The sequence below is a fragment of the Marmota monax genome, unplaced genomic scaffold (assembly GCF_021218885.2).
Source record: "Marmota monax isolate L192 unplaced genomic scaffold, Marmota_monax_Labrador192_F-V1.1 WCK01_AAM20220418_F8-fsc00132, whole genome shotgun sequence".
Lineage (NCBI taxonomy): Eukaryota > Metazoa > Chordata > Mammalia > Rodentia > Sciuridae > Marmota > Marmota monax.
The window spans coordinates 5,981,759-6,001,941 of record NW_026695199.1 but is presented as its reverse complement, the minus strand read 5'-3'; the positions used below and the strand labels follow the sequence as shown (position 1 = coordinate 6,001,941).

General features: G+C 32.9%; 1 protein-coding gene across 1 annotated transcript; it reads right to left on the bottom strand.

The window, feature by feature from the left end:
- Positions 1-2,066: 2,066 nt before the first annotated feature.
- On the bottom strand, positions 2,067-5,692 carry Prr27 (proline rich 27). The gene is made up of 4 exons (XM_046428731.1): positions 5,642-5,692; positions 4,997-5,017; positions 2,743-2,954; positions 2,067-2,550 (listed from the first exon to the last, which is right to left on the bottom strand). The coding sequence occupies exons 1-4, from the start codon at positions 5,690-5,692 to the stop codon at positions 2,067-2,069; spliced, it is 768 nt and encodes a 255-aa protein (XP_046284687.1).
- Positions 5,693-20,183: the final 14,491 nt, after the last annotated feature.

Genomic DNA, 20,183 nt, shown 5'->3' with positions numbered 1-20,183 from the left:
CTTTTGGTCAGTGCCTTTCTTCCCAGGAAAATATATGTTGGGGAGTAATGTGGAGTGTGTAGAGGGTGGTGGATTTGGTGGATAATGGGAAACTTCAGGTCTAAATTGTTTGATTCCTAAACAGTGGTTCTCAATGTGGGAAGACTGGTGGCTAAGTAGACATTGTACATAATGACTTGTGAGAACTTTAAGCCAACAATGCCTCTTCCTAACCACAGTTTAATTCCCTCTCTGCTTATGGAAATTTCTTCCTATTTTGACCACCGTTATTTCAAAGTATTTAAGTCTGGATCAATTTAGGAAGAAACTTTCTAGTTTTCCCAAAGTAACCTGAGTTCTTTACATAGGACTTGAGTTCATAATTTCAGAATTCTGGGGTGGTAGACTGCTAGCACTTCTCCATAGCCCACTTTCTCATTTTCATGTAGTAAAAATATATTCAAAAATCTCATTATCATGTTTGACTTACAGAAACAAATGCATGTTACTCATTTCTGTCGAAATTGTCATTTCTCTAAAGGAAAAAAAAAGAGAAAGATTTTTTTATACACAGCAAAATATACTTCATTGAATAGTTCTGGCCTATATTTTCTAAATAATCATTCTAAGAAGTTGTGTCCTACTGATAAGTTTATAACTCATTTTTTAACATACTGCCACCAGAGTTAGTTTTCTAAAGCAGAGAATCTGTCAAATCACTCCTCCCAATGAAGTTCCTTAATAAGTTCCTTTGGCTACAGGATGAAGTCCAGGGCATTTAACTGGTTCAAGGTCCCTTCTGATCATGTCCTGCTTCAACTTATCCTCACTTTCTAACATGTCCCTTCTACTCTCAAATGAAGCAGGGACTATAGTTATATCCTGGGAGATGAAAAGTACTTATGTGGAAGAGGTTTATCAAATTAGCATGTTTACTGTGTGGAACAATGGAGAATATGCCTAGCTCTTTATATTTAACTGAACTAGATGCAAAAACCCACACATTTAATTTAATTCCTTGATGATTATCTTTAAGGACAGTTCCTATCTTCTTCTAGGAAATAAGTACTAGATATATTCATGTAGCGGTGAATGTACTGTGTACTACTCACTGATGTATTTAAGCTTTGATTTTTTTTCAGTATGTTCCTGGGTTTTGAGTACCTTCTGTGCAGTTTGAAATCACGTTTGCCTTTTATAAAATAACCTAATAAATATCTAACAAGATATAGGGACACAGGTCTTCTTAATATTTTTAAATGACAACTGCTTTAAAAAAGTTTAAAAATCTTTGCTTGCGGCCAAGGTGAGTAACAGAAACTATATTAACTCTCTTGCCTGAAACAAACAAGCACAATATGTACAAAAATAGGAAGAGGAAGACTCTTTCAGGATCTCAGTGGGATGGTGATTACTAAGAGACTGGAAGCAAAGGAGGTAAACCCTAGGAGGAGGAGGGTAGACACTAGCTGAGGAGAATTTCCAGAACTTACATATGTATTGTATATTACATGTTGAATATATGTCTCTGTGCATGTATGAGAAAAATTAATATTTTCCCTTAATATCAGGAAAAAGGGATAATATCTAGCCACTTTCATTTACCATTATAATGAAGTAAGCTGGCACAATCATAAATAAATAGTTTCGATTTGGAAGCCAAAATGTTCATCAATAGAAGAGTGGGTAAAAGATTATGTTCTGTCTATATAATAAAATCATAATCTGCAAACAAACAAACAACCCCCCACCAAAAAAAAAACACCACACCAAACAAACCCTACTATTGGTTTACACATCTTCATGGTATTATCTAAAATAAATGAAGCCAGACATAAAGGAATTCTTACAGTATTATTCCACCTACATAAAATTCAAACCAAATCCAAGCCAATTTCTAGAGACAAAAACAGACAAACAAAAACAGATCAAGAATGGGAGAAAGGGGAACCTGGGATTACAAAGGAATGGGCAAAGTGATTTTGTGGGTGTATACATGTGTCAAAACCTATCAAAGTGTACTCTTTTAATACCTGCAGTTTGGCATATGTCAATTGTACTTCAATAAAGCTTCTCTAAATGTTTGCTTATGGAGAGGTTGTGTTTCTTCTCCTACAAATCTCATGCATTCCAGTGGTGAGGTACTGGCAACCCACCTGGTCAAGAGGAGAGGGTTGAGATTCTGAGATAGCAGGTTTGTCTAGAATAGGCTTATTACCACCAGGTTTGACTGAAGCAGAATGGCCTACAGCATGTTCAGCTGCATCAGATTTGGCTGAGGCTGACTGGGTGTCAGGCATATCTGCACCAGTAAGTTCAGTTGCAGTCGAGGGGACATCAGCAGGCCGGGATGCAACATATTTAACTGCAGCAGACTGGGAGGCAGCATGTTTGGCTGCAGCAGTCAGGGCATCTGTGACTTCACCGGACTCAACTGAAGAAAGAGGATCTGCAGTCAACTCTGAAGAAAGTGACTCTGCAGCAGGCTCAGCTGCTACAGGCATAGATGTAACTGCAGCTGACTCAGATTCAAAAGATAGACTAGCTGGTTCTGCAGATGCTGCAGACATACTTAAAGGACGGGAAAAGGGAAATGCCCTAGGAGGAGAAGGAGGAGGAGGAGGAGGTGGAGGAGGAGGAGGTGGAGGAGGATAATGGTGAGGAACTAGAGGAGCAGCAGCAGAGGGAGCCCAAGGACCAGCCGCAGCAGCGGGAGCTTCAGGAGCGTTCATTTGAGGTAGGGAATAACTAGGGACTTGGTACACATAGGGAGAGCCAGAAGCAGACTGAACCCAAGGATATGGAGATTGCCCTGATTCAGAGTCAGCTACAGGGTATTTGGGGCCACTATTCATTCCACTATTCATTTGAGGATAGGAAAGAGTAGGCAAACGACGAGTTGGGAAATCATCATTTGGTGAGCCATAAGGAATATCCAGAGATGGATTAAGTGGGTAGCCATAGCTACTGACATCCTAAGGAAGAAGCAAAGAAGTAAATGATAAGTAACTTTATGTTCTATCTTTTTATTACTTACGTTATGGCTGTAGTATTATATAAGTAATGATTTTTTTTAAAGAAGAATTCAAATTTAGTCTTTTCATAAGTTTTGAATGTAGCTTATAATAATTACTTAAAAAAATTGAACAAACCCAAATTGAGGGAAAAGTATTTTGTGTTTAGGCAAATAAGAGTGTTATAGACTGCAGATTATGCCAGTGTAGACCTGGGCAAAACTAAGAGATGTTTATGTATGCTACAGAGTTGATATAAGGAGGTAGGATTGGTGCTTCCAGGCCTTCTCTACGCTACCCCATGTACTGTCCTCATTAGCCCAACATCTCTAAAGTTGTCTCCAAAAGCCCTCATTTCTTCACTCCCTTATTGTTGTTCCAGGGACAGGGGTCCCTCTATTCCCAAATTCAGATTTCTATCTCTGAACTCCTTTCTTCATCAAAGTGTCCATTCACATTCACTTCAAGCCAGGCTTCTCAATTTGTTATCAAGAGAGTAGGCAGTTAGCATGTGGATGATATACAATTGGCTTTTCATATATAATTTTCCCTATGGAATTTGCATTTTAAATGACTACCTTATTAACATTATTCATGAATTTATCATCAAATTTCAAATGACTTCTTTTGGTAAGAACTCCATATTATTCTCTGGTTGTTCCAGGTTTGTCTCTTACACATGTGTAAGATAGGGAATTTCAAAGCCACAAAATTATATAAGAATTTACATTTTAAATTTATGTTTCTTGGCCTATATTCATGAAGTTTTATTTCTTTTCATAAATTTATCAGTTTTTCATGGGAAGGCCACCCCCAGAGTCTTTGATTACTGTATAGCTCAATTAAATTCAAAAAAATTTGAATTTTGATAAATATCAATTTAAAGTATGACAAACGACATTAATATTTCTTGTATACTTATGTTAGTGTTATGGAGTTATTTTTTACATGTATTCAAAGTTAACTTGTCAATAATAGATGCAATTTATAAACAGACTCAGTTTTTGTATTTATTGGAAAATACTGCTTTGTCTATACTTTTAGAAATGTAAAACTTTATTATATAATTACATTTGACTTTTAAGTATTTATCCTAATAAACAGGCAGTAAAATTAGACAGGATATCAGTATAAATAAGAAGTTATATAATGTATAAATGTAAATATGTTTATATTTCTGTTTGTGTATTTAAATGTGCCCATCAGAGGAAAAGAAATGAATAGGTTCCTAAATAAATTCTTTGCTTTTCAAGGAAAAATATAATAATGCTAAATCACTGAACATTATTTGATAAAAAATCAATTTTAAAGAAAAAGTGAATAATGTAAGATACATTTCAGTATCCTTAGATATAAATAAATATTAATATATTTTACCTCTTCACTGGATGAGGATGAGAAAGATTTCTAAAACAAAGAAAACAATGATTATTTTAAATTAAACAGCACTGAAAGACATTTTTTCTTCAGATTTCTACTTACATTCAGAATGACTACAGCTCATGCAAGAAAAGCCTGGCTGGATACATCATGTAGTTTGTTCAACTACCTCGTGATAAATATTACAGAGGCATGAAAGAAACTCTGGACAAAGCAAACATTTTATTATACCACAAAATTATTGCATTTATTTAATGCTCTTGGTCATTGAAAAGAAATAAAGAATTGCTGATAAATATATTCAGGTCATGTATATTTATATTTAATAAATATTTTCCATCAAATCAGAAAAGATAAATACAAGTACTATTTCAATATCATTAACAGTCATTAAATTACATTGTTAAGGAATTAGAGAATTGTTAAATTTAAAACAAAGTCTATGGGCTGGGGTTGTGTGTCAGTGGTAGAGTGCTTGCCTAGCATGTGTGATCCTCAGCATCATATAAAATAAATAAAAATGTCTATCAACAACTAAAAAAATTAAAACAGCAACAACATAACAAAAAAACAAAGTCTAAAGTAAAACTAGACATATTTATGTTTAAATGAAAAAGATTTACCTTATTGAAGGGAAAACACTTCTGAAAAAAGAAGTTTAGTAAGGTTATTTATTTGAAAATGCTGTACCCAGATTTATTTATTAATGAAGAAATTGGCAAAACCTTATAATTATTATAGTTTCTTTGAGATAGGAATCATCAGTATGAATTATTTATCATCACCATCATCATCATCATATATCAGGAAGTTTTATTTTGGCCAGACGAATTTTAGTGTGTAATATCCTATGTGTACATAAATCTTCATCATATGAAAGATCATTCAGCTCTTATTTATCTAATTTTGCTAGTGTGTGTGTGTGTGTGTATGAAGGAGACAGAGATAGAGAGAATAGTAAATTCATCATTTACCATTTGAAGAGTTAAAGCTTGATTCAGGTAATTTTAGGAAGTAGAATAATATTTTAAATTTGGACAAAATAATAGTAGCGTATCATTTCCTACTATATCCTAGATACTCTGCTAAGCACTTTGGTTTTTAAAACTTCCTTTGAAGACTATGATACAACAAACCACATGCTCATCAATATGTTTCTCTGCTTTTTTAATAAACAGGGCAATAATTTTATCTTTAGCATGAATCTTTTCCAATGATTATTTCATAGTTATACCATTGGTATGATTGTAAAAGTCCATTTTACTCACCTTCCTTGCAAAAGCAATGCACACGATGCAAACCCAAAGAAGCAGCTTCATTTTGATTGGCCCTATGAACAGGAAGATTATAAACTTGTTGCTTCAGAAAATATGAATATATATTATAATTATTTCTCTGATAAAGAGAAACAATCAAAAGAATACTTGGTTTTGTTAGTTTGACGAGGAAGACCCTTAACAGAAATTGGGTCCTACTATTTAACTACTGTGAGTATGATCTAACAGGAATGAAACTAACACCAAAAAATTTTTTTTCCAGCAACTTTCCTTTAACAATTAAATGACTTCTAACTAACTGTCTTTAAGTGGAAGTTAACTCAGTTACAAAGGGGGCATATTTTGTAATTAATTTGTCTTGGAGGGTTTAGCTGGAACTAAAATTGTTTAAAAGTTGCCATTCTGTAGGAGCTTTATTGGAATTTATTGTTATGGATTCAATGTGAGATTGGTATCACCTACTTGGAAAAATTTCTAGTCTGAAACTTTTTGCAAGCATGCCCTGTGGCATTAAACTTTAGGTCTTTGATGGCCAAACCTTTTGTTTGTCTCTGAAGAGTAAAAGTGGCAGGCATATATTTAGGTGTGTATCTAGGTTGGGTTCAATTTTCTTTAGGAAACACAAAACCAATCTCTATATTAAACTGTATAGCTTTTCCCTTCTTCAAATGCATAAAATATCTCTATTTTTACAAAAAGTGTACACAGGACATAGTTGACATTATTTAGAATGTCAAAATGTGAAAAATATAAATGCTCAACAAGAGATGTTTTATTAAGAATACTAATAATGAAGAATTATAGAATTATAATTTGAGTTCTTAAAAATTTCAGAAATGAAAAAAATCTCAGATTTTTTAACATTTAAAAATCTTCTGACAGTGTTGCACAGCCTCTCAATTTATTTATCATCTACCTATATGTCACTTGTGACATCTAACTTTAGAACCCTCTAGAAAGAAGAAAACATTTATGTCTCATTCACATAGCAGAAGTTTTGCCTTCCCTTTTCCTCAGTATTTTTTTTTTCTTTCAAGTAGAGTCTAAAGAGAGAAGAGTTTACTTGACCCTATTGTACAGTTCTTCAGAAGAAGATATAATTTTCTAAACAGGATGAGCCTATTTTTCTAGTTTTTTTTTTTTTTTTTTTTTTTTTTTTTTTTTTTTTTTTTTTTTTTTTTTTGCCAATGCCTAAGTCCAGCCTAAACTAGAGGCAAAAATTCCTTTGGTAAGTCTCTTCCTATGCAGTATTGAAATGGCAGTTTCATATTAGATATTCACAACACCCTGTGTTCCAACATCTCCAAACCGAAGAGAATATTAATACATCTTGAATTTATAGGTACCTTATAAGAGTCTTACTGAGATCAAGCAGAGAATCTAAAACAAAAACAAAACATAAGAGCATCTTTATATGAAAAGAGGATACCTTGTTTCCAGGGTAGGAAGGAACGAAGTCCTAAGTCTTTATTTGAAAAATATGCCTCACTTTCTTTCTTCCAGGTATATTTATAAAATGGCCTTTAAAAGCAAAAGGATTATTTTTCTATTTTATAATCAGTATAAAATATGAAACAATAATTAAAGCCCATTAATTTGGGTGTGAATTACTACTTCATTTGGTAGAACAATTAAACAAGGGAAGTTAGTTCCATAGCATAATAGAAAGAGTAAGTACCTTAAACTTAATTCCTAAATACACTTTGCAAATACTCATTACTTGAATGTATTTTGGCATCAGTAGGAAAGGGTGATAAAAAAATTTTATGCTTTACTTCATCTTATATTAAGCATATAATATAATGGAATAATAAATATATCTTCTTTAGACAATAGCTTGGCTTCCTTTCCTGTATTTTTGCTATAAACATGAATTACCTACTATGAATAAATATTAAAAATTGAAATAACTCATATCCTTTGAATGTATTATTGACAACCTAATATCCCTCATAATATGTAACAAATAAGAAATTATGATAACACAAGAACTGGCTGGAAGTGCCCAAGTCATACATTGGAGTAATATGAAATGATTTAGCTTGATATTCTTGCATTGTAACAGTGGCTGTAGTGTTTTTCAGGGGTGAGAGTACTCCATTTTTCCAAGGGGTGGTCCACCTTTTCTCTCATGTGGACTAAAATAACATAATTTTCCACACTAATGACATCTCAGAAGAAAAAGTGTAATTATGTTCAAGCGTAAACACATTTATTTACCTTATTATCTATTGAACTATAAGTTGTACCTGTCATTCAACAAAAATTATAAAAATACATAAAAGAAAGAAGAGAATGTTTGAAGATTAAAAAAAGCACTAGTTTGCTGGGCATGGTGGCATATATATACCTGTTAATCCTAGTCACTTAGGAGGCTGAGGCAGAAATATTGCAAGTTTGAGCTGAGCTTGGGAAACTTGCAAGACTCTGTATCAAGATATAAATATTTTAAAATGGGGCTGGGAATGTAGTTCAGTGGTAGAATGTCTCTGAGTCAATTCCTAGTACCACCCAAAACAAAAGCAATAGTCAGAAGTGTTGGTTGTTAACACAGATGTTGTAATTCTTAAAAAGGGTATTAAAATAACCGTGATTATTATATGGAAGATTCTGGTGTTAAATGTACACAAGAAAGATTACAGAGATCATTTCATCACAGAGATGTAAAGCGAAAGAACCAGATAGAAATGCTAGAAATAAAAAGTTAACTAACAGAGAAAATGGTTCATCATATTCAACATAGCCCAGGAAAGAATCAGAAGCTGATGATATCACAGAAATTACAACTTGAAAAACAGTATATGTTCTAATATAGTCTAATATATGTGTAATTGTAACCCTAAGAGAGATGGGGTGCAGGACACGTGTGCACAAGAGAACACAGAATAAATTTTAAAGAAATAATGGCCAAGAATTTTCCTTCTTTTTTCTTCCTTTTACCTCTCTCTCTCTCTCTCTCTCTCTCTCTCTCTCTCTCTCTCTCTCTCTCTCTCTCCCCTCTCTCTCTGCCTCACCTTCTTCCCTCTCTCTGTTCCTTCACTCTCTGCCCTCCTTAGTTGATGAAACAATGACTGCAGGGTACTACAAAAGGCCCTGGATACAAGAGAAATGTCCTCTTGTGGATAAAAGGAATCTAGGGACAAAATTAATACAGGGTATTTGAAATTCAGATCACCCAGATAATCCCTTCTGCAAATGAAGAAGTTGATAAGCTGCATTTAAACTTAGTTGATCCTTTTTTTTTTCAGAATGGAATCTTAAAAATGATATGAATAAATCCAATAACGTAATGAAAAACTGTGGATTATGTTAACAGTTGAAGAACACATGATATGCACATGAGTAACCTATTTTGTTAGGTGTAATCTCATACTCTGTAAACATCAGATTTTATAAGACTGATGGACCAGATATATATATATATCCTGCCTTTTTGTAGTAATGAAAAGAGGACATTTTTCATCCACAAATGACTGCTATGCTCTGGAAAATGTCAATGGGCTTAGTTCACAAGATAAATATTCCACAAATATGTATTACTAAATATGTTGCCATAAATCTGCAACCCATGGTTGAATTTTTGTAATGTGTTTTATGTTTTAATATTTTCTAAGTCTCTTTCAATCATAGGAAAAATCTTTAGCGCCCCCTCATCTGTACCAATGAGATAATCTTGAATCTAGATGTCTGACAAATCCTTGATGCTTATTTACTGATGGCAAAAAAGAGCTATGTAGATGCTATCTTCCAATTTAATTTGCTATAATGAAATATATAAAATATATAGTACAACCTGAGAATTTATCTAAATATTAGATAATGTTTTGAGTACTGGAGATTCAGTACTCAAAATGCTTATACTTATTCCTCAATTTATGTTACATTCAGGAGACAATTAAGTATTTTGTCTATCTTTGGAGGGGGTAGAAATTTAGAGGTGAATCTGAACAGTTAAAAATTGATTTTAAATGATTAAAGTGGATATAATCCTATAAGAAACATGTTTAAAGTTAGATAAGTGGTGGCTGAGGTCAGCTTCCTACCTGGTTTTTGTAGGAGAAAAAAGAGGAATCTATGAAAAATATTTAGGAATCCATAAAAATATCAGAAAATTATAAGAACTACCAAGAAGTCAGTTTTAATTAAAAGGGCCAAATAGGATAATACCCTTGGAGAAAGGGCATTTTGTTTCTGTAATTTCTCTTCTACAAGGTATAATATTAATAGATACATTAGTAATATAGTAGTAATTTTAATAGTGGTAAAGTTAATTTAGACATATATATATATAAGATACCCCGAACAATGGAACTTGGTCAGTTTTAGGTGGTATAATCATTATCATTAGTTTTGCCAAAATGAACATCATTAAAAAGGATAGAACACAGAAGAAATTTTAAAATATTTCTAAAGAGCTATGAGCTTCAAAGACCATATATCCTTTGAAACTTGAAGTAGAGAGTTCAAGTTATATTCAGATTTAGATCAAGTTATTTACATGTCACACCAGAAGGTAGATGGATAAAGTGGAAAGGGAAGTTGTTGTCTGGTGAGATAAATATTTGAAGCTTAAAGAGAGTTAAGACAGCTAACTCTAATACCACCAAGTAGTTTTGATCAGATATCCTTAGTAACCCAGGGATAAACATAAACTTACTTTAAGATTCAGCTGCTTAGAGTGGTAGTAGACTTAAATTCAGTCTCACATGGTCGAGTGTTTTCCAGGTAAGGTTGGTTAAAAGTAGAAGGGCAGGGGAGTTATAAGAACAATCAAGATAATATTTAGTCAAGGATGAAGTCCAAGGGAAGTGTGCCCTGTAGAGAGAATACAGAGAATGTAGTACAATCAGAGTGTTAAGGGACTGAAGGTTCTATGAAGACAAAGAAGAATTCTCTTAGCTTCTACCTGTTCTACCTCTACAAGCTATATACCATCTGTCCTCCCCTCCTCAAAGGTCTTTCAGTGTTGAAGCTCTTTAAGAAAGGAAGCCAGGATAAGAGGGTTTGGATAGAATTGGAATAGATTAGGAGAGTTAAAGGCCTGGGAGATCTTATGGAGTCAAAGATAAAATCTTCAAACTTGATCTTTTCACTGTTCAGAGGCATTACATTTAGTGTTACTTACCTATAAAACCCCACTAATACCTTCCCATCACAGCCAAATGCTTCACAAAAATTTCAAAGCTCAAATAACCTGCATTCTTGTCCCTCCCTCCCTTATGAATTTTCCAACAGCTTTCCCCAACCCTCTATCTTCTTTGGACATTTGTACCCCCCTATATTTTTTTCTTTATAACTCATTCATACATCTAATTGTTTGCTTTTTCTCTTTCTTATGTGGTGACACCATTAGTGGAGAGGCTGGGGCTTAAGAGGGTTATGTTCTTAATGCCTGACTCCCTACTTTAATGTGATAATGTGGAATGAGAGAGAAGGGCTTAGGAGAAGGTTTTGGATTAGTGCTGTGGCAAATTTAAGCATGAATAAATCAGAGATATGGTAAAATAACAGCTGAACAGTACTGCTAAACCAGCTGTTGGAGGAGTTAAATTGAAGTGCCCTAAAAGTGTACAAAGTTATTTTGATGGTAGTGAAAATGTTAAAAGTTCCTTGTTGAAGTTCTCATTGTATTAGCATCACAAGCCTTGTAAGTCAGTATAAGCAATGGAAATTATTATTACACACCAAAGAATACACTGAACATTTTACTTTTTGGGGAAAAGTACAGTACTGTGGTTCTATAATACAGAGTGCTGAAAACATATTAAAAAGTCATATACTCAGAACATATGAAACCATAGCACAGACCCAACATGTTCAACTTGAACTAAGAAGAATAATATAAGAAATATGGAAGATATTCTGCTCAATGTTTTTGTTTTATCAACAGATTTGCTCAAATATACTTCAAAACATGAAGTGATAGGGTAGAAAGGAAAACTGTAGCAGATAGATTTTCTAGGCAAACCTAAAAAAAAGGGGAATACTGAATTTGTATTCCAGAAGATAATGTTTATTTTTATACAGAACACATGTACACTCATTCATCCTAGTCTGGTATAGTTTTTTTAAGTGAATTTATTATTTAGAACTATTACTAGTTAATATTTTCTGGTGCCTGAGAGGGTATCTGACACAGAGAAGGATTTTAATACCTATTTGTGTTTATGCTTAAAAGACTCAATGAGATCTATGAATTATAAAGAGACACCGTTTTCTGGTTAGACAAATCTGAACAAAATAATGAATGAAAGTTAATATATTCTTCAATGTTACATACAAAATAACATTTCTTTGCATTTATTGAATGGTATTTACATTTTAAGTCAATTTTGAAGGAATGTTTTAATTATTCTTATTTTCCAAAGAGTTTATTAGTCATACAAAATATTATTATTCTTGTATTTTAAAACTTTTTGATCTAGTTGGAATCTAGATTATAATAAACAAAATGATTTGGAAATTATGTTTCAAGAAATAATTTTAAAAATAAATTTTTCAAAATCCATTGTATATTGTTTGGTTTTCTCTGTTTCTTTTCTAATTTTTGGTCAATTCAGTGCTTTTTTTTTTTCTTATACTAGTTCTCTGGTTCATCACCTGACCTTGTGCTACCATGTCCTTCTGCTACTTCTATCTTAGCATTTAGTACACTGTATTAACCTTTCTGTGTCTCCCTCTGGAACAGGGATTAAAAACGGTTAAGTTCAGTCTATTAATTTTGTATCTCTCTAGTCACACACATCATGAGACACATGGTAAATTTTAAAGAAAATGTAGAGTAAACATGAATAATGACAGTAAATGAAATATTGCCATTTATAAAATATAACTATTTTTAGCTCTTATCTATAATAGTTATGTTTTTTTAAATCACTTGAAATTATTTGTTGTCTGACCCTTTTGCATCATTAGGAGGGCCAAAATGGCATGAAAAAGCAAATCAAGTTTGTCACACTACATCTAAAGTTAAAAAATTGCCTCTCAACACCCCTCTGTCCCCAACCTGGTTTTGGGTATGATTTGGTATCAGTAGTGGTTTGACCCTAGAACTAGAAATCTGTGTTTGATTTTTGGATTCTCTGTTTTCTGAGAATTACTGTGAGCAATTTATTTAACCTCCATTGGGCCTCTGATTCCTTATCTTGGATCAATTGATAATATTAACTTGTCACAGGTTTGATGTAAACATTAAGTTAGTTATATGGGCAAAGGGCTTAGAATTGTGATTGGTAAATCGTACACCCTCAATAAATTATTGTTATTGTTACTATTACTGTTCTTTTATTCTTTATGGTGGAGTTATGAATCAAGCCCAGAACCCTGAGCATGCTAGGCTAGTGCTCTAACACTGAGCTACACTCCCAACAAGTGTTTTTGAAATGTACTTTTCATGTTGCAAATGTATATTCAAAACATATAAAAAGATAAAAGAAGGTGAACTGAGATAGAATTTTACTTGAATATTTTTGTGTTTATTTAAAAATAAATATATAATCAAACCTGTGAGTTGAGTGAGATTATATATAACACATTATTAACGATAACTGATTTTTTAAGAGAAATTTTAAGAAAACTATTAAATAAATCATGACTTAAGTATATTAGTGGTAAGGGAAAATGTCACATTGCTAACTTTAGAAATTGAGAAGAATGAAAACTTGAGGAAAAAAAGAAAAAAAAAACACAACTAATTCAGGTGCTTCTTTATATAGAGAGGAACTGAATTCTGAGAAACTGTGTTCTTTCAAGAGATGTGAACAACAAATCTGGATACCAGTCTCTCTCTCCTTTACATTCCCATGTGAAATTCCTACCTTCCTGAGGCCAGCACAGGTGCTGTCCTGATGTCCTTTGCTGAACATGGGCAGGTTTCCTTGAGGGACCTGACCTCTTCTTGCCTCTTACTTCAGGGTCAATATGACTTCTGAGCCTCAATAAATTCTTTCAGAGGTAGAAATATTTCTTTTTATTTTCTTCTCTAATGTTTTGGAAAACTATCCAAGGGGTAAACCATACTGTGGATATCTTGCCAGGTTACAGAGCAAACTTTTCAGATATATGCAGGCCCACCAGTCTGGGTCTTCTGAATGAAGGGTCTTGGAGTTCTCACTGCTTCTTTTGAGGCCTCAGTGGAGCAGGGATCTCTTTCTGGTCTCTTTAATAATGTTCATGACAGAGTTTCTAAAATTGCTTTGAGATCTAAAATATTGCTTCAGAAATTCCAACCAAATTACTAGAAGAAAGCAATAGGAAAACATGTTAGAACATTGATCTGAGCAATTTTATTTTTGCATATGACCCCAAAAGCATAGAACGGTGCCTGACAGCAAATCTCAGTCAGTCAGTACTTATTCAGTTAAAGTCATTGTTGTCACCACTGATAAAGGACAAATATATGAAAAAATGTTCATCATCACTAGCAATTAGAGAAATGCAAATCAAAACCACTTAAGATTTCATCTCACTCCAGTCAGAATGGCAGCTATTATGCATATAAACAACAAAAAGTGTTGGCAAGGATGTGGGAAAAAGGCACACTCATACACTGCTGGTGGGACTGCAAATTGGTGTAGCCAATATGGAAAGCAGTATGGAGATTTCTTGGAATATTGGGAATAGAACCACCATTTGACCCAGCTAGTCCTCTCCTCGGTCTATACCTAAAGGACCTAAAAACAGCATACTACAGGGACACAGCCACATCAGTTTTTATAGTAGTACAATTCACAATAGCTAAATTGTGAACCAACCTACATGCCCTTCAATAGACGAATGGATAAAAAAATGTGGCATATATACACAATGGAATATTACTCAGCAGTAAAAGAGAATAAAATCATGGCATTTGCAGGTAAATGGATGGAGTTAGAGAAGGTAATGCTAAGTGAATTTAGCCAATCCCCCCAAAAAACAAATGCTGAATGTTTTCTTTGCTATAAGGAGGCTGATTCATAGTGGGATAGGGAGAAGGAGAATGGGAGGAATAGATGAACTCTAGATAGGGCAGAGAGGTTGGAAGAGAAGGAAGGGGGCATGGGGTTAGAAATGATAGTGGAATGTGATGATCATTATTATCCAAAGTAAATGTATGAAGACATGAATTGGTGTGAATATACTTTGTATACAACCAGAGATATGAAAAATTGTGCAACACAAAAGATATTTCAAGAACACAGTGGCTTTGGTGCACCTTAATGATCTGAAAAATTTGTCTTTATTTGCTACTTAATAGTTCAGTGACAAAATACATAAATGTAAAAATATAGAAGTTAGAAAATGTTTTACTGATTCTCCCTACTTCACTTAGAACTAAATAAACATGAAACACCCTTGTCTGCCTTCTACTTGCTGTTCTTGCAAAACATGTATAAGAGACTCCTCAGCATCTTCATCCTGACTTAAAGAGAGAAAATATCAGTTTTTTTCTACTAACAGATAATAATGCTGGTTATATGAGCAATAGTGATTACATTTTAAGTCTGTCATCCTGAACTATTAAGAAGCAATTAATTTCATTTTCTCTTTATATACGAGAAACTAATATTAATAACACAAAATATTGAGTATTTAGTGAACATTATGAAAGTGTTATGTACATTTCAAAAACTATATAAATGTAATTTATCATGATATCATTTTCATTATCTTCCTCAAAAAATTTTACAGGCATATCTTATTGTTTGTTCATTAATCTACAGAGAAAAAGAGCTCAGCTCTTCCTACTCACTCTAGAGTTCAGACAGAGTGCTGTATAGTGAACACATATGCTGAGCACGTAAGAGTCTGTGACCTAAGAACTTTTTCTTAGAAGTTGCTCCACTTACTTTTGGAAGCAATGTCATATGTATGTATTTATATAAATTATAATACAAGTATAAAATCATATATATATATATATATATACAAACACAGGAAAGTAGCCATATGGATGAGCACCACAGGAAAGGAAGTCTCAGGAACAGTTCAGAAAACTGTGGTAGGGAGCATACCCTAAGGGCTTCTGGAGCTCAAGATCTCATAATTAGTAAACTTTTAGAAAAATTCACCTATGCTCAGATCTATTAGATTCCAGTGTTCATGGTAACACTGCATATTTGAGGCAAGTTGCCTGTGTTACTTTCTTTTGCTGTTGTAACAAAGTACTAGAAACAAAACAGATTTGTTATGTCAAACCTGTAGGTCATATGTTGAAAATGGATGCTTTCAGAATAAAATTTGGTACCTCAGGGCTGCATTCATTTCTAGAAGTTATAGAGGAAAATCTACTTTCCATTCTTTTCTAACATCTGGAGGCTCCTTGAGATTTTAGCTCAGTGCTTGACTTCTTCATTTTCCAACCATTGATGACTACTTGAATTTTTCTCACATCACATGACTCTCATCCTTCTGCCTTCCTCTTCCACTATGAAGAGTTTTTGTGATTACAATATGCTCACCTGCCTAATCTCAATTTCAGATGGTTAGCAACATTAATTCCTTTTTGCCTTACAACTTGACATATTCACAGATTTTAGGAGTTAGAATGTGAATGTCTTTGAGAGTTGAGAAATAATTAGTCTACCTAAAACACTTCCTTATAATACAAAATATTTGCAACTGGTAGACCTAAGATCTGGCCTGTACTAGAAGGGAAGGCCTTGCCAGTCCTAAGAGTTGAGATGACCCCTGTATTGTCCAAAGATATTTTGTCACTTCTTCTTGTATTTATTTCCTCCATTATTCTTAGAGATGTTTTTATTCAGGAATTTCTAATGAACAGTATGATGACTAAACTAATGATAATACCTAAAGTTTACATTTGAGCATTTCTCATTTGTAACATGACATATGCATTCCCATTTAATTTGGATCCAACTATTATGATAACACCTTCCAGATGAGAAAAGTGAGGTTTCATGATGATAAGCAAACTTTAAGGTCACAGCAGAATTAGCTTATGGGAATTAGGCTTTCCTTCTTGATGTTTCATTCTGTTTGCTTCCATGATAAAAACATTGGCATGATATTGTCTTCCCTTTGGCTATTCTCTTCCTCCTCAGAGATTTTCCTGGACATCTCTTTTCTCTTATATATTATAATGGAGCGATATGGAGGATGTATCCTCAGCCTACTTCCCTTCTGAATGAAACATCATGTACAATGTCTTCTATGTTCAGAGTGCTGATTGCAATCAATATGCTGGTAAGTCCCAAAGCTGCAGCTATAGTATACATGTTCTGCTTCCCAGTATCAACTCATGTAATTAACTCACTTCTGCATTTCTGTAGTATAATTGCCTTCAGCCTGTCTATTTAATCTATTATGTAGTTTACCCCTTGAAGATCTGGAATGCAGCTCATCACTGTGCCTCCAGTGCCAAAGAGGTTTTATGATATCCATTACACAGTCACATGTTGTTCAATATTGTCAGCTGCTGTGTTTTCCTTTTGGTAATTCAAGGAGATAAATACTGTTAGTTTTAATATTACTTAAAATAAATATGATGGACTATGGTAAGAGACTACACACACCATGCTTTGACCATCAGCAAATATAGGATAAGGAGGATGTGATGGAGGAGCATTCGGCACAAACATCACTCCAAATACCATACTTGAGTAGCATTGTTAAAGCATCTATGTAATACCACACTTTTGATAGACCTGTGAACCTTTAATGATATTTCCGTGAGAATGAACACCATGGCATTATCAAAGACCATGCTGGCATTTATAGATGATCAGATATCTGTTTCCCTTACTTATAATATATCAGATATGTTCTGGTCCATCAATCTAAAATATCCTACTACTGTGACTGATATTAAAATTATAAGTAGCCCAAGGTTTTCCTTTGGTCTATAACCCACTGTTCCTGTTTCTCCCTGTCGTATACAATCCCTGTTCCTAAACTGTTGAATCAGAAAAGGAAGGAAATAATATGTACACTTTGACCTTCCAAACTCTGGTTCCATCATTTTAGTGTTATTGTAGCTTCAAACATTTTAACTTTCACTTGTAGCCTGGTAGAATGAGGTTGTTATATGTGATTCAAATATATATATATTTACATATATTTGAAAATATATATATATATATATATATATATATATATATATATATATGATTGATAAATATTTTTGTGTGAATGCAGGAATGAAGGCTAGTATGACTCATTCTCACTGTGCTTTTGCAGGACTCAGGCCAATATGAAGTTCCTCATCTTGGCTTCTCCTGGCTCTTATCATATTCATAATCATAAGCAATTGTGAAGAATATATTCTTATTAATTTTCAATAGGATACAAACCTCTAGGTTATGAGAAATTAAAAGAATTTGAAAAAGAATAAAGTCAATTAAAGTAACCCAGTTTTGCAGTATATCCAAAGAGGAATTCTCAAGTTGTTTCACACACAGCCTATCTGCTCAAGTTCAGAAACACTCATTCCAGGCTTGCTCAAATAAAGCTGCTGTTTTTCATCCTTAAATAAGTTGTAAATCTACTAAAATTCTACTGCCCATCTTCTGTTTTCATTCATTCGTCTGTGTTGCTGAGAAAGACAGTATTCATCTGGATGGAACTCTTTGTCCTCTTCTTTTTCTTCTCTTTTTCTTTATGTCTAGTGAAACTATGGGAAACTTGTCAACAAAAACTAATAATACTTCAAATAAACCACTAATTCTATGGTTATTTTAGACAACACATTGCTTCTGAGAGTAACATTTATTACAGTATGTTACTAAAGAACAGATTAGAAAAAAAATCTAAGGATGATACAAAAAGAGATAATGATAGACTCTATCAGCCTATCATATATTTGAATATAAGTAGTTTTTGAGCTACTTTTAAAAATTAGTATAAAATATAAAATTTTATTTTTAATTTTCATCTCCAATCTATGGTAATGAATTTTTTCTCTATTTCACACATTTAAGAAGTATGGGTTGAATTGAATAGGTATTTGAATATAGTAAATTAGCTACAGAAAAATCATTCATTCCACCCCTTTTTAAAATGCTGTAAATAAAAATAACAAACAGTGTTCATCTGCTAAGATTTTGCCTTCAATTTGTTACAATTATAATTGCAATAAATGGTGCATTTTATATTCAAATTATAAAATTAAATGTTAACTAATTTTAAAATTAGTTAATTAAAATATTAACTAATTTCTTATTTTCTTTTATTCCCCCAGAGAGATGATTCATATGGAGGGTAAGATACATTCATTTGTTGGAAAACTGTATAATCAAACATTTATTGAATTTTTTATTTTTGTTATTTTTAAATAAACATTTTAAGAATAAAGACAGACATTGTGTAAATATTCCCTTGATGATTTTTCACAGTCCAAAAATATATTTTCTCCTGATAATTCTATAAGAAAAAAACAATACTTCTGTCTGAAATGTGTGTACATCATGAATGATTAATATGCATATTGATTTTATTAATTTAAAATGCACTGGAGAAAGAACTAAATATCTTGTGCAATAGTTGGATACACATCTAAATTAGCTCCAGAACTAACCTATCTTCATCTGATAAATAATTGCCTTGGAGCAAATGATATTTCAAGTTGTAATTCTATTAAATATAAGATATGCCTAATAAAGAGTAGAGGCAGGGAATGACATATATGATACATTAAGTTTTTACCTTCTAATATTTTTAGGATTACAAAGTTAACAGGTTTAACAAACCATGATAATTAAGAAAATAAATTTAAATTTTTGGTGTCTAAATATGTATCTCAATTATTTTAAATGTATTTTTATGTTAAATGATATAGTAATTGCACATTTAAATGGTATGTAAAATTACTTTTTTATGTTCTTGCAATAGGAATAGCAGGTTTCAAACTCCTGGGTTCAAGCAAACTTCCAGTCTCAGCCTTCCAAATGGCTAGGACTACAGATCAGATATACCACACCAGCCTCATATATATAGTATGTAATAACCAGATCAGATTAACTGGCATATCTATCATTTCATATACATTTGTTCTTATACAGGAACATTCAAAATTTTCTCTATAAGCTATTTTGAAATACTTAATTATTTGTTGTCAACCATAAATATTTTAACATACTGTTGAGCCCAAAGAAAGTATTCAACCCTTCCAACTGCACCCCTGTACCCAATAAGCATAGTTTTTCCATTTCTTCCTCTCCCACACCCACACTGTTCCCAGTCTCTGGTAATGAGTATTCTCAGTGCTATTTACTTAAGATTAACTTTATAGCTTTCACATATAATTGAGAACATAAAGTATTTGTCTCTCTGTCCCTGATTTATTGCACTTAACATAATGTCCTTCAATTCCATTAATGTGTCTGCAAATTCCATAATTTTATTCCTTATTTATAGTTGGGAATATTACACTGTGTATGTACACCACATTTTCTTTATCCATTCACCTATCAATGAACACCTAGGCTGATTCCAGAATCAACTAAGCCACTATGGATAGCGCTGTAATAAACATGCACACGTAGATGTCTTGTCAGCATACTCTTTCAATTCCTTTGAACATATACCCTTCTGTGGG

Bases quoted from the DNA above. Each gene is read 5' to 3' on its own strand.
- Prr27 (XM_046428731.1), bottom strand. From the start codon at position 5,692: ATGAAGCTGCTTCTTTGGGTTTGCATCGTGTGCATTGCTTTTGCAAGG. The intron at 2,955-4,996 runs GTAAATCTTTTT...CTTCTTCCTTAG, and splicing joins AGTGTTTTCCCTTCAATAAG to GATGTCAGTAGCTATGGCTA. The intron at 2,551-2,742 runs GTACCAAGTCCC...CCGTCCTTTAAG, and splicing joins GCTTCTGGCTCTCCCTATGT to TATGTCTGCAGCATCTGCAG.